At 37.6% G+C, this 11,090-nt stretch overlaps 3 protein-coding genes and 1 non-coding gene across 4 annotated transcripts; all 4 read left to right on the top strand.

Annotated features, from left to right (window-relative positions):
• Nucleotides 1-393: 393 nt before the first annotated feature.
• On the top strand, nucleotides 394-466 carry TRNAC-ACA (transfer RNA cysteine (anticodon ACA)). The gene has a single exon. It is a non-coding gene; the product is annotated as a tRNA-Cys (tRNA).
• A 2,308-nt stretch (nucleotides 467-2,774) lies between these two features.
• On the top strand, nucleotides 2,775-4,372 carry LOC102276325 (actin-related protein 2-like). Its single transcript, XM_070367049.1, has one exon. It carries the CDS (start codon nucleotides 2,833-2,835, stop codon nucleotides 3,976-3,978), a length of 1,146 nt encoding a protein of 381 aa, XP_070223150.1. The 5' UTR covers nucleotides 2,775-2,832; the 3' UTR covers nucleotides 3,979-4,372.
• Nucleotides 4,373-7,512: 3,140 nt separating this feature from the next.
• LOC102269944 (zinc finger protein 665-like) lies at nucleotides 7,513-8,235 on the top strand. Its single transcript, XM_070367052.1, has one exon. The coding sequence runs from the start codon at nucleotides 7,513-7,515 to the stop codon at nucleotides 8,233-8,235; it is 723 nt and encodes a 240-aa protein (XP_070223153.1).
• LOC102276606 (zinc finger protein 729-like) lies at nucleotides 8,235-10,847 on the top strand. The gene is made up of 4 exons (XM_070367051.1): nucleotides 8,235-8,247; nucleotides 8,340-9,595; nucleotides 9,669-10,133; nucleotides 10,680-10,847. Exons 1-4 carry the CDS (start codon nucleotides 8,235-8,237, stop codon nucleotides 10,845-10,847), a joined length of 1,902 nt encoding a protein of 633 aa, XP_070223152.1.
• The last annotated feature ends 243 nt before the right edge of the window (nucleotides 10,848-11,090 follow it).

Raw genomic sequence — 11,090 nt, forward strand, 5'->3', positions numbered from 1 at the left:
TTTGCAAACAGGTTTTAAATTTAATTAGGTCTCATTTGTTTGATTTTGCTTTTATTACCATGACTCTAAGATCCAAAAAAATTTTGCTGACATTTATGTCAGTGTTTTGCATTTGTTTTCCACTATGAATTTTATAGTATCTGGTCTTGCATTTAGATGTTTAACACATTTTGAGTTTATTTTTGTATGTGGTGTTAGAGAATGTTGTAATTTCATTCTTTTTCATGTAACTATCCATTTATCCCAGCATCACTTATTAAAGAGACTTCTTCATTCTGTATTCTTTCCTCCTTTGTTATAGAATAATTGACTCTAAGTAAATTGGTTTATTTCTGGGTTTTCTATCCTGTTCTACTGATCTGTGTTTCTGTTTTGTGCCATTATCATACCACTTCCCTGCTGGCTCAGACGGTAAAGCATCTGCCTACAATGCAGGAGACCCAGGTTCAATCCCTGGGTCAGGAAGATCTCCTGGAGAAGGAAATGGCAACCCACTTCAGTATTCTTGCCTGGAAAATCCCATGGACAGAACAACCTGGTAGGCTACAGTCCATGGGGTCGCAAAGAGTCAGACACAACTGAGCGACTTCACTTTCACGTTGATGACTGTCAGTTTGTCGTATAGTCTGAACTCAGGGAACATGATTCCTCCAGCTCTGTTCTTCCTTCTCAAGATCGTTTTAGATATCAGAGTCTTTTGTATTTTGGTACAAATTAAGGTTTTCTTTGTTTTATGAAATATGTCATTGTTAATTTCATAAGGGTTGCATTGAATATGTAGATTGCCTTGGATAGTATGGTCATTTTGACAGTGTTACTTCTTTCAATCCAAGAACATGGTATATGTTTGTGCCATCTGTTTGTGTCATCTTTGGTATCAGTCATCAGCATCTTATAGTTTTATGAGTACAGTTCTTTGACTTTTTAGGTAGGTTTATTCCTTAGAATTTTATTCTTTTCTCTGAGATGGTGAATGGGATTGTTTCATTAATTTCACTTTCTGATATATCATTGTTAGTGTATAGAAATGCAGCAGTTTTCTATATATTTTGTATCCAGCAAGTTTACTCTGTTCATTGATGAGGTCTAGTAGTCATCTGGTGGCATCTTGGGGATTTTCTGTGTGTAGCATCATAGTGACAGTTTTACTTCTTTTTTTTTTTTTTAACTTGAATTCCTTTTATTTCTTTTTCTTTTCTGATTATTGTGGTTAGGACTTCCAAAAATATGTTCCAATAAAAGTGGCAATAGTGAACATTCTTGTCTTATTCATGTTGTTAAGGGGAATGCTTTCAGTGTTTCCCTGTTGAGTATGATGTTAGCTGTGTGTTTGACATATACAGTCTTAATTATGTTGAGGTAGGGTCCATCTGTGCTGACTTTCTGAAGGGTTTTTATCATAAATGGCACTTGAATTTTGTCAGAACCTTTTCTGCATCTATTGATGATCATATGGTTTTTAGTCTTCAACTGTTAATGTGGTGTATCACACTGATTAACTTATGGATATTGAGAAATCTTGCATCCCTGCAATAAATCCCACTTGAACATGGTATGATCCTTTTATGTATTAGTAACTGTTTGAATCTGCTCTTTTGAACTCAGGGAAGGTCTAGGAGAATAAAGCCTTTTTCTACAAAAAAGAGTTGGATGCCTCAGAAAGGCTTTTGTAACTGGGAAGGTCCTCCAGAGTCAGTTTCAATCCCTCCTTTTCTTTGATACTCCTCGATCTTGAGATGAACATGTGTGGAAGAAGAAATGAAATAAATGTCCAAAAGAGAGGTTAATCATATTTGGCAGAGGAACCCAGGTTTAGATAGCCTTTTCCTGGATTTTCCTTCTGATTTCTGCTGATAAGATTCTTACACAATATCCTGGAATATTGTGTATGTTTTTCTTGAATATTAGCATTCCATTGTAACTTACAAAATTCACAGTTGGATACATTACATTGTAAATAGTATAACAGGTATTATCCTGCTTTCTCCATATATCACAGTCACTTTTTAAAATCTCTCTTGTTTCTGTCCCATACCCATAGTATAATGCCCATAAACTTGCTGAACCAGTTCTTTTCTTTTAAGGTCAGTATATTAGTTTGTGCTCTCAGTTATTTTCACAAAGACATGCAGTCACAAGCTGATATCTGACATAAACCTATGTACCCTATGCTCCACACAGGCCCTTTCTTAGTCCTGACCATTCCTCACATAGTACCTTGATATGGATGGAAACATTGTTCTCACCTATCACATCCCTCCACCTTTTACATACTCTCACTGTAAAGATCTCTGGTCATTTATTGAACAAGTTTCTCAGGACATGACCTAAATCACTCTGTGCATCCATGATGACTCACAACCCATTTCGAGATGGGATGGTTGAATAATAGTTAAACAGACTACTTCTGTCTTGTATCTTCCTTGATATTTTCTTTCTAAGTTCCTTGTATTTTTTTTTTTTTTTTTAATATTTTCTAATCTTTTCATTTCATTTGGTGGGTGGTCATGTTTACAAATAAGTTTTCTCAGTCTGTAGGTTCAGATTCATATCCTGCTTCTCTTACCACTTTGTGTGCCATTTGGTGTGTCTCCTGCTCTGATTAGAAAAAAACATGTTAATTTACCTCAAGCCTTTTAAAGCAAATTAGTGCTGTCAGTTGGCTTACAGTAGTGCATGTTTTATAGTAAATACTCAAAATTTACTTTTGGAAAAAGTTAGACCGAAGGCGGGGTCAGGAAGAGGGAGGAGGAGGAAGAGGAACAAGACGGACAGTGGGTGCTCTAGGTTGTTCGGCAGTGGCTGCGGCTCCGGCTCTCTTCCAGGAGGACGATGGACAGCCAGGGCAGGAAGGTGGTGGTGTGCGACAACGGCACCAGGTTTGTGAAGTATGGATATGTAGGCTCTAACTTTCCAGAACATATCTTCCCAGCTTTGGTTGGAAGACCTATTAATCTTATGCTTGATGATGAGGCAAGTGAATTACGCTCGATGTTAGAAGTTAATTACCCTATGGAAAATGGCATAGTACGAAATTGGGATGACATGAAACACCTATGGGACTACATATTTGGACCAGAGAAACTTAACATAGATACCAGGAATTGTAAAATTCTACTCACAGAACCTCCTATGAACCCAGCCAAAAACAGAGAGAAGATTGTAGAGGTAATGTTTGAAACTTACCAGTTTTCTGGTGTGTATGTAGCCATCCAGGCAGTCCTGACTTTGTGTGCTCAAGGTTTATTAACTGGAGTTGTGGTGGACTCTGGAGATGGTGTGACTCACATTTGCCCAGTGTATGAAGGCTTTTCTCTCCCTCACCTTACCAGGAGACTGGATATTGCTGGGAGGGATATTACCAGATATCTTATCAAGTTGCTTCTGTTGCAGGAATATGCCTTCAACCATTCTGCTGATTTTGAAACAGTTCACATGATTAAAGAAAAATTGTGTTATGTGGGATATAATATTGAACAAGAGCAGAAACTGGCCTTAGAAACCACAGTATTGGTTGAATCTTACACACTCCCAGATGGCCGCATTATCAAAGTCGGGGGAGAGAGGTTTGAAGCACCGGAAGCTCTGTTTCAGCCTCACTTGATCAATGTCGAGGGAGTAGGTGTTGCTGAATTGCTTTTTAACACAATCCAGGTGGCTGACATTGATACCAGATCTGAGTTCTATAAGCACATTGTGCTTTCTGGAGGGTCTACTGTGTACCCTGGTCTGCCATCCTGGTTGGGACGAGAGCTTAAACAGCTTTACTTAGAACGAGTATTGAAGGGTGATGTGGGAAAACTTTCTAAATTCAAGATCCGCATTGAAGACCCGCCCCGCAGGAAGCACATGGTTTTCCTGGGAGGTGCAGTTCTAGCGGACATCATGAAGGACAAAGACAACTTCTGGATGACCCGACAGGAATACCAAGAAAAGGGTGTTCGTGTGCTGGAGAAACTCGGGATGACGGTTCAATAAACTGTGAAGCTGGTTCCCATCACGCCCTAATGTGCTTTCTTTTTTTCCATTACTGCCAGTCTTTGAACTCATTCAACTCCAGGACCTGGAAGAGGCCTGTCAGTCTGTGCCCTTTGACTGGAAAGGTCAGGTTTTATTCTGGTGTCTTGCGGAAGTTGTGTTAAGTTTGTGTTAATGTGGGTAAATCTGACTGTTTAATTCTACCACGTCCCTGCGAACACAAGGAGAGGGCAAGGGTCCTGTCTGTTGCTTTGTTTCTTCTAAGTAGGCATTTAGATCATAACTGTAGGCTTCCTATTTTCACTTTACTGCTCTAATGCTGCTAGTTTTAGTCTTTAGCACACTAGGTGGTATGCCTTTATTAGCATAAGAAAAAACTTAACAGCTTTTACATATTACTGGGGTGGGGGTGGTCAGGACTGGGTGGGCAGCTGCTGAGCCCTTTGTGGAGTTCCTCTGTAGTGTGGTGCTTTCTACAGTTACTGCTGCAGCTTTAAGTACTTTAAAGCTTCTGGTGTTAACATTTTAGGGAAATGGTAGGCTCAGAACTAAACTGTTAGGCTGGGTTTTTGTGTGGAGGACAGGGGTAGTCTTTTGATATTCATTTTTTGATTTTTGAGCTTTTCTGCTCTAGGGTATGGGAGATGAACTTTATTTATAGTACTTTGATTTGGCAGGTTTTCTTCTACTTTTGGTCTGCCTGAAACTGTTTCCATATGATGTAAAAAGCAGATGTAGTGTCCCATTATTATGTGGTTTGGGGATTTTTTATTTTATTTTATTTTTTTCATTTTTTTATGTTGAGTTGTTGTTGTTTTTTTTTTTTTTTTTTTAATTTTATTTTATTTTTAAACTTTACATAATTGTATTAGTTTTGCCAAATATCAAAATGAGTCCGCCACAGGTATACATGTGTTCCCCATCCTGAATCCTCCTCCTCCTCCCTCCCCATACCATCCCTCTGGGTCGTCCCAGTGCACTAGCCCCAAGCATTAACCATGTCAACTGGGATTAGACTCCCTAGAATCTATCAGTGGAAAAGTAACATTGAAAAAATGCTTTTGGAAATTCAAATTTCACAAAAATTGCTTAAGAGCTGGTATTTTTTCTAAGTGCTTCTATTTATACCAGAAGCATTAAAGTAACCCAGTGCCAAGTACCATTCTTGAAAAATTCTTTTATATAACCGACCAGTGCTTATTTAATAAAAACAAGTAGATACATATAAATAATTACTGGCAGTAGGTTATAATTATTGGGTTAAAAATAACATTGAAATATGGGACTTTCTGCCAGTTGGGTAATTTTCACTAATTTTCTTTTGTTGTTGGTATGTTTTGATTTAAAACCTGAAAGTGGAGTAAAATATGACTATTTAAAATGTTGGCCCCCCAAAAATCATTATTTAAATATGTACTTGTACTGAAAAAACTAATCATAACTACTAAATCTTAGCCATCTTAGGCTTGAAAGAAAAGTTGGTATTTTGTAAATGTTTGCAGACTTTCCTGTCAGAAAATCGTATTTATGAATCCTGTCAGTATTGCTTGGTATCTGAAAAAAAATATAAAATAGTACCCAGACTTAAATTCCTTCTAAACTGAAAAATAAAGTTATAAGAGATTGTATCACTTCTGTTAATATTATTTTTTTTTGTCTCTTTTACCTCAATTTGAACAAATAAAAGAAGTTTGCCTGAAAAAAAAATTTACTTTTGTTTAAAAAAGGTAATATCTATATTCTGTCATGTTCTTTATGATATGACTTTATCTACATTATATCTTTTTAAAATTTTATTAATTTTTTAATTGAAGGATTATTGCTTTACAGAATTTTGTTTTCTGTCAAACCTCAACTACATTATATCTTGTATGCTTTTCACTTGCAACATTTTTCAGCAATATTGTGTCTGACCCTAGTCAATAAATACACAAAGCACTCACTTTTTATTTATTATATTTTGGTGCCATTAAACCAGGTAATTAAGAATAGTGCATGGCTAGAGAGAAGCCTTCCTTGGTGGCTCAGTGGTAAAGAATTCACCTGCTAATGCAGAAGATGCAGGTTTGATCCCTGAGTCAGGAAGATCCCATGGAGAAGGAAATGGCAACCCACTCCATTATTCTTGCCTGGGAAATCCCATGGACAGAGGAAGTCCTGTGGGCTACAGTCCACAGGGTCGCAAAGAGTCAAATACGACTGAGACTGAACTGAACAACAACATAGGTAGGGATTGCTTTGTTTATTGACTGTTAGAAAACTGGTGAATATTTTATGTCTTAATGTATATGTCATGTACAGATGATGGTCTTTTAGTGTGTATTCTGCAATACAGCTGACACATACTACTTGTTAACATTGTAAAATGCCTTTTCTTTTTGGGTATGTAGTTCTATAGCAGATTTAGAAAACTGCTGTTTCCAAAAAATTGTTTTAGTCATATTCTTCATTTTCTCATTTGTTTTCAATTGTAAACAACCAATTATGAATAGTTAATTATTAATTGGGTAAGCTTGGTTTTGGATTATTTACTGTTACAATATATAATATATTGTTTAGAATTTATTTATGTACAGTAAGTATGCAGAATACAATGATAGTGTAATATTTTTCTTTTCAATTTGAGACAACTGTTGTTTGATACGTTCTTAGGGTCCTGGTAGAAAAATACTCTGGTTTTGAGAGTTGGCCTAAGATTGTCCAATGTGAGTGTGTTTGGCATATGGTTTTTAAAACTAGGCTACCTTAACGGTGAATTTATGTTATCATGCTTTCTTAAGTTAAGAATTCTATTCCTTTAGTGTTTCTAAAAACTTAAGGTCATCATTGTGGTGTTTCACAACTTGGTGTAAGTATTACTTTTGGTGTAATATATATTCAACATGAAAGATTTGTTTTTGAATTATTCTGAGCAGGATACCTATGGTTCTTTTTATCTTGTAGATATCTCTCCTACACATGTGATCAAGCATTTACAACCCAAAGCGAACAGTGATAAACGAGAAATATTCCAAACATTGATGCTGGGAAGACCTGAAAGCTGTGAAATCAAACATTTTCATCTTTGGGAAAGTCAGGAAAATACGTGTGACTTTGAGTGTCAGGGGAGAGATGACAAAAGAAATTACAAAGGAACACCTGTAAGCCTTAATGGAAATGTGCCTGATGGAATAGATTCACATGATGGAAAGGATGCAGGAATCAAGCCCTTTGGAAGTAGGCTTGGATTTAACTTTCAGGATAAACTGCAGATATTTCAAACTGGTGGGATAATTTCTGAATATAATGAAGTTGAGAGGTCTGTCAACAACAGTTTCTCATTTTCACCACTTCAAAGAATTCCTCCTTGTGCCCAAACCAGTGTTTCTAATATATATGGGAATGACTTTATGAATCCTTCAGTAGTAACACAAGACCTCAAAGCACACAGGGAAAAACCTTACAAATGTGATGAGTGTGGCAAGGCCTTTCTTGTAAAGTCAATCCTTTTAAGTCATCAGACAGTTCATACTGGAGAGAAACCTTACAAATGTGATGAGTGTGGCAATCCTTTTAAGTCATCAGACAGTTCATACTGGAGAGAAACCTTACAAATGTGATGACTGTGGCAAGGCCTTTCATGCAAAGTCAAGCCTTTTAAGGCATCAGACAATTCATACTGGACAGAAACCTTACAAATGTGATGAGTGTGGCAAGGTCTTTCGTGCAAAGTCAAAACTTTTAACTCATCAGACAATTCATACTGGACAGAAACCTTACAAATGTGATGACTGTTGCAAGGCTTTTCATGCAAAGTCAGCCCTTTTAACTCATCAGACCATTCATACCAGAGAGAAACCTTACAAATGTGATGATTGTGGCAAGGCCTTTCGTGTAAAGTCAATGCTTTTAAGTCATCAGACAATTCATACTGGACAAAAACCTTACAAATGTGATGAGTGTGGCAAGGCCTTTCGTTTAAAGTCAAGCCTTTTAAGGCATCAGACAATTCATATCAGAGAGAAACCTTACAAATATGAGTGTGGCAAGTCCTTTCGTGAAAAGTCAAAACTTTTAACTCATCAGACAATTCATACTGGACAGAAACCTTACAAATGTGATGACTGTGGCAAGGCCTTTCATGCAAAGTCAGCCCTTTTAACTCATCAGACAATTCATACTGGACAGAAACCTTACAAATGTGATGAGTGTGGCAAGGCCTTTTGCGCAAAGTCAGTCCTTTCAAGGCATCAGACAATTCATACTTTACAAATGTGATGAAGGCCTTTCGTTTAAAGTCATTCCTTTTAAGTCATCAGACAGTTCATACTGGAGAGAAACCTTACAAATGTGATGAGTGTGGCAAGGCCTTTCGTTTAAAGTCAAGCCTTTTAAGGCATCAGACAAAGTCAGAGAGAAACTTTACAAATATGAGTGTTCAAAACTTTTAACTCATCAGACAATTGATACTGGACAGAAACCTTACAAATGTGATGACTGTGGCAAGGCCTTTCATGCAAAGTCAGCCCTTTTAACTCATCAGACAATTCATACTGGACAGAAACCTTACAAATGTGATGAGTGTGGCAAGGCCTTTTGCACAAAGTCAGTCCTTTTAAGGCATCAGACAATTCATACTGGAGAGAAACCTTACAAATGTGATGAGTGTGGCAAGGCCTTTCGTTTAAAGTCATTCCTTTTAAGTCATCAGACAGTTCATACTGGAGAGAAACCTTACAAATGTGATGAGTGTGGCAAGGCCTTTGCTGACAGCTCATATTTCAGGAAACATCAGAAAATTCATACAGGACAGAAATTATTTAAATGTCATATATGTGACAAAGTCTTCAGCCGAAAAGCATACCTTGCTGGTCATCAGAGTGTTCATTCTGGAGAGAAACCTTACAAATGTGATGAGTGTGGCAAGGCCTTTCTTGTAAAGTCAATCCTTTTAAGTCATCAGAGAGTTCATACTGGAGAGAAACCTTACAAATGTGGTGAGTGTGGCAAGGCCTTTACTGACAGGTCACAACTCAGGAGACATCAGAAAATTCATACAGGACAGAAATTATTTAAATGTGATATATGTGACAAAGTCTTCAGCCGAAGTGAACACCTTGCTGGTCATCAGAGGGTTCATTCTGGAGAGAAACCTTACAAATGTGATGAGTGTGGCAAGGCCTTTCGTGTAAAGTCAATCCTTTTAATTCATCAGACAGTTCATACTGGAGAGAAACCTTACAAATGTGATGAATGTGGCAAGGCCTTTACTGACAGGTCACACCTCAGGAGACATCAGAAAATTCATACAGGACAGAAGTTATTTAAATGTGATATATGTGACAAAGTGTTCAGGCGAAGTAAACAGCTTGTTGGTCATCAGAGTGTTCATTCTGGAGAGAAACCTTACAAATGTGATGAGTGTGGCAAGGCTTTTCGTGTAAAGTCAACCCTTTTAAGGCATCAGACAGTTCATACTGGAGAGAAACCTTACAAATGTGATGAGTGTGATAAGGCCTTTCGTGTAAAGTCAATGCTTTTAAGTCATCAGACAGTTCATACTGGAGAGAAACCTTACAAATGTGATGAGTGTGGCAAGGCCTTTCGTGTAAAGTCAATCCTTTTAAGTCATCAGACAGTTCATACTGAGAAAAACTTACAAATGTGATGATGTGGCAAAGATGAAAAGTCATTCCTTTTGGTCATCAGAGGTTCATACTGGACAGAAACCTTACAAATGTGATGAGTGTGGCAAGGCCTTTCGTGTAAAGTCAATCCTTTTAAGGCATCAGACAGTTCATACTGGAGAGAAACCTTACAAATGTGATGAGTGTGGCAAGGCCTTTACTGACAGCTCACAACTCAGGAGACATCAGAAAATTCATACAGGACAGAAATTATTTAAATGTGATATATGTGACAAAGTCTTCAGGCAAAGTAAACAGCTTGCTGGTCATCAGAGTGTTCATTCTGGAGAGAAACCTTACAAATGTGATGAGTGTGGCAAGGCCTTTTGTGTAAAGTCAAAGCTTTTAAGTCATCAGACAGTTCATACTGGAGAGAAACCTTACAAATGTGATGAGTGTGGCAAGGCCTTTCGTGTAAAGTCAATCCTTTTAAGTCATCAGACAGTTCATACTGGAGAGAAACCTTACAAATGTGATGAGTGTGGCAAGGTCAATCCTTTTAAGGCATCTGACAGTCAAACCTACAAATGTGATGACAAGGTCTTTCATGTAAAGTCTTTTAACTCATCAGACAATTCATACTGGACAGAAACCTTACAAATGTGATGACAGAAAGCCTTTTAAGGCATCAGACAGTTCATACTGGAGAGAAACCTTAGAAATGTGATGACTGTAGCAAGGTCTTTACTGACAAGTCACAACTCAGGAGACATCAGAAAATTCATACAGGACAGAATTTATTTAAATGTGATATATGTGACGAAGTCTTCAGGGGAAGTGAACAGCTTGCTGATCATCAGAGTGTTCATTCTTGAGACAAACCTCACAAATGTAATGAGTATTGCAAGCATTTTAGTCAACCTTCACAGTTCTTAAGTCATAAGAGATTACATACTGGAGAGAAGCCTTACAAATGTGATGAGTGTGGCAAGGCCTTTCGTGTAAAGTGTCAGACAGTTCATAAGAGAAACCTTACTGTTCACGTAAAGTCAACCTTTTAAATCAAAGTCTTACAAATGTGATGAGTGTGGCAAGGCCTTTCACGTAAAGTCAATCCTTTTAAATCATTGGACAGTTCATACTGGAGAGAAACCTTACAAATGTGATGAGTGTGGCAAGGCCTTTACTGACAGCTCAAACCTCGGGAGACATCAGAAAATACATACAGGACAGAAATTATTTAAATGTCATCAGAGCAGTTAACACCTTACTGGTCATCAGAGAAACCTTACAAATGTGATGAGTGTGGAAAAGTCTTCGGTCAAAAACCACATCTTCGACTTCACTGGAGAGTTCATACTGGAGAGAGACCTTTCAGATGTGATGAGTGTGGCAAGTTCTTCAGTCGAAATTCACACCTTACAAGTCATCGGAGAATACATATAGAGAAACCTTTCAAATGTTTCAAGTGTGGAAAATCCTTTACTCAGGTCTCAGCACTCACTA

Source organism: Bos mutus, unplaced genomic scaffold (genome assembly GCF_027580195.1).
Source record: "Bos mutus isolate GX-2022 unplaced genomic scaffold, NWIPB_WYAK_1.1 CTG905, whole genome shotgun sequence".
Lineage (NCBI taxonomy): Eukaryota > Metazoa > Chordata > Mammalia > Artiodactyla > Bovidae > Bos > Bos mutus.

Excerpts from the sequence above, each read along its gene's own strand:
- LOC102269944 (XM_070367052.1), top strand. The coding sequence starts at position 7,513 with ATGAGTGTGGCAATCCTTTTAAGTCATCAGACAGTTCATACTGGAGAG.
- LOC102276325 (XM_070367049.1), top strand. The coding sequence starts at position 2,833 with ATGGACAGCCAGGGCAGGAAGGTGGTGGTGTGCGACAACGGCACCAGG.
- LOC102276606 (XM_070367051.1), top strand. Across the intron at positions 9,596-9,668 it reads TCCTTTTAAGTCATCAGACA|GTTCATACTGGACAGAAACC; the intron begins GTTCATACTGAG and ends TGGTCATCAGAG. Across the intron at positions 10,134-10,679 it reads AATGTGATGAGTGTGGCAAG|GCCTTTCACGTAAAGTCAAT; the intron begins GTCAATCCTTTT and ends GAGTGTGGCAAG.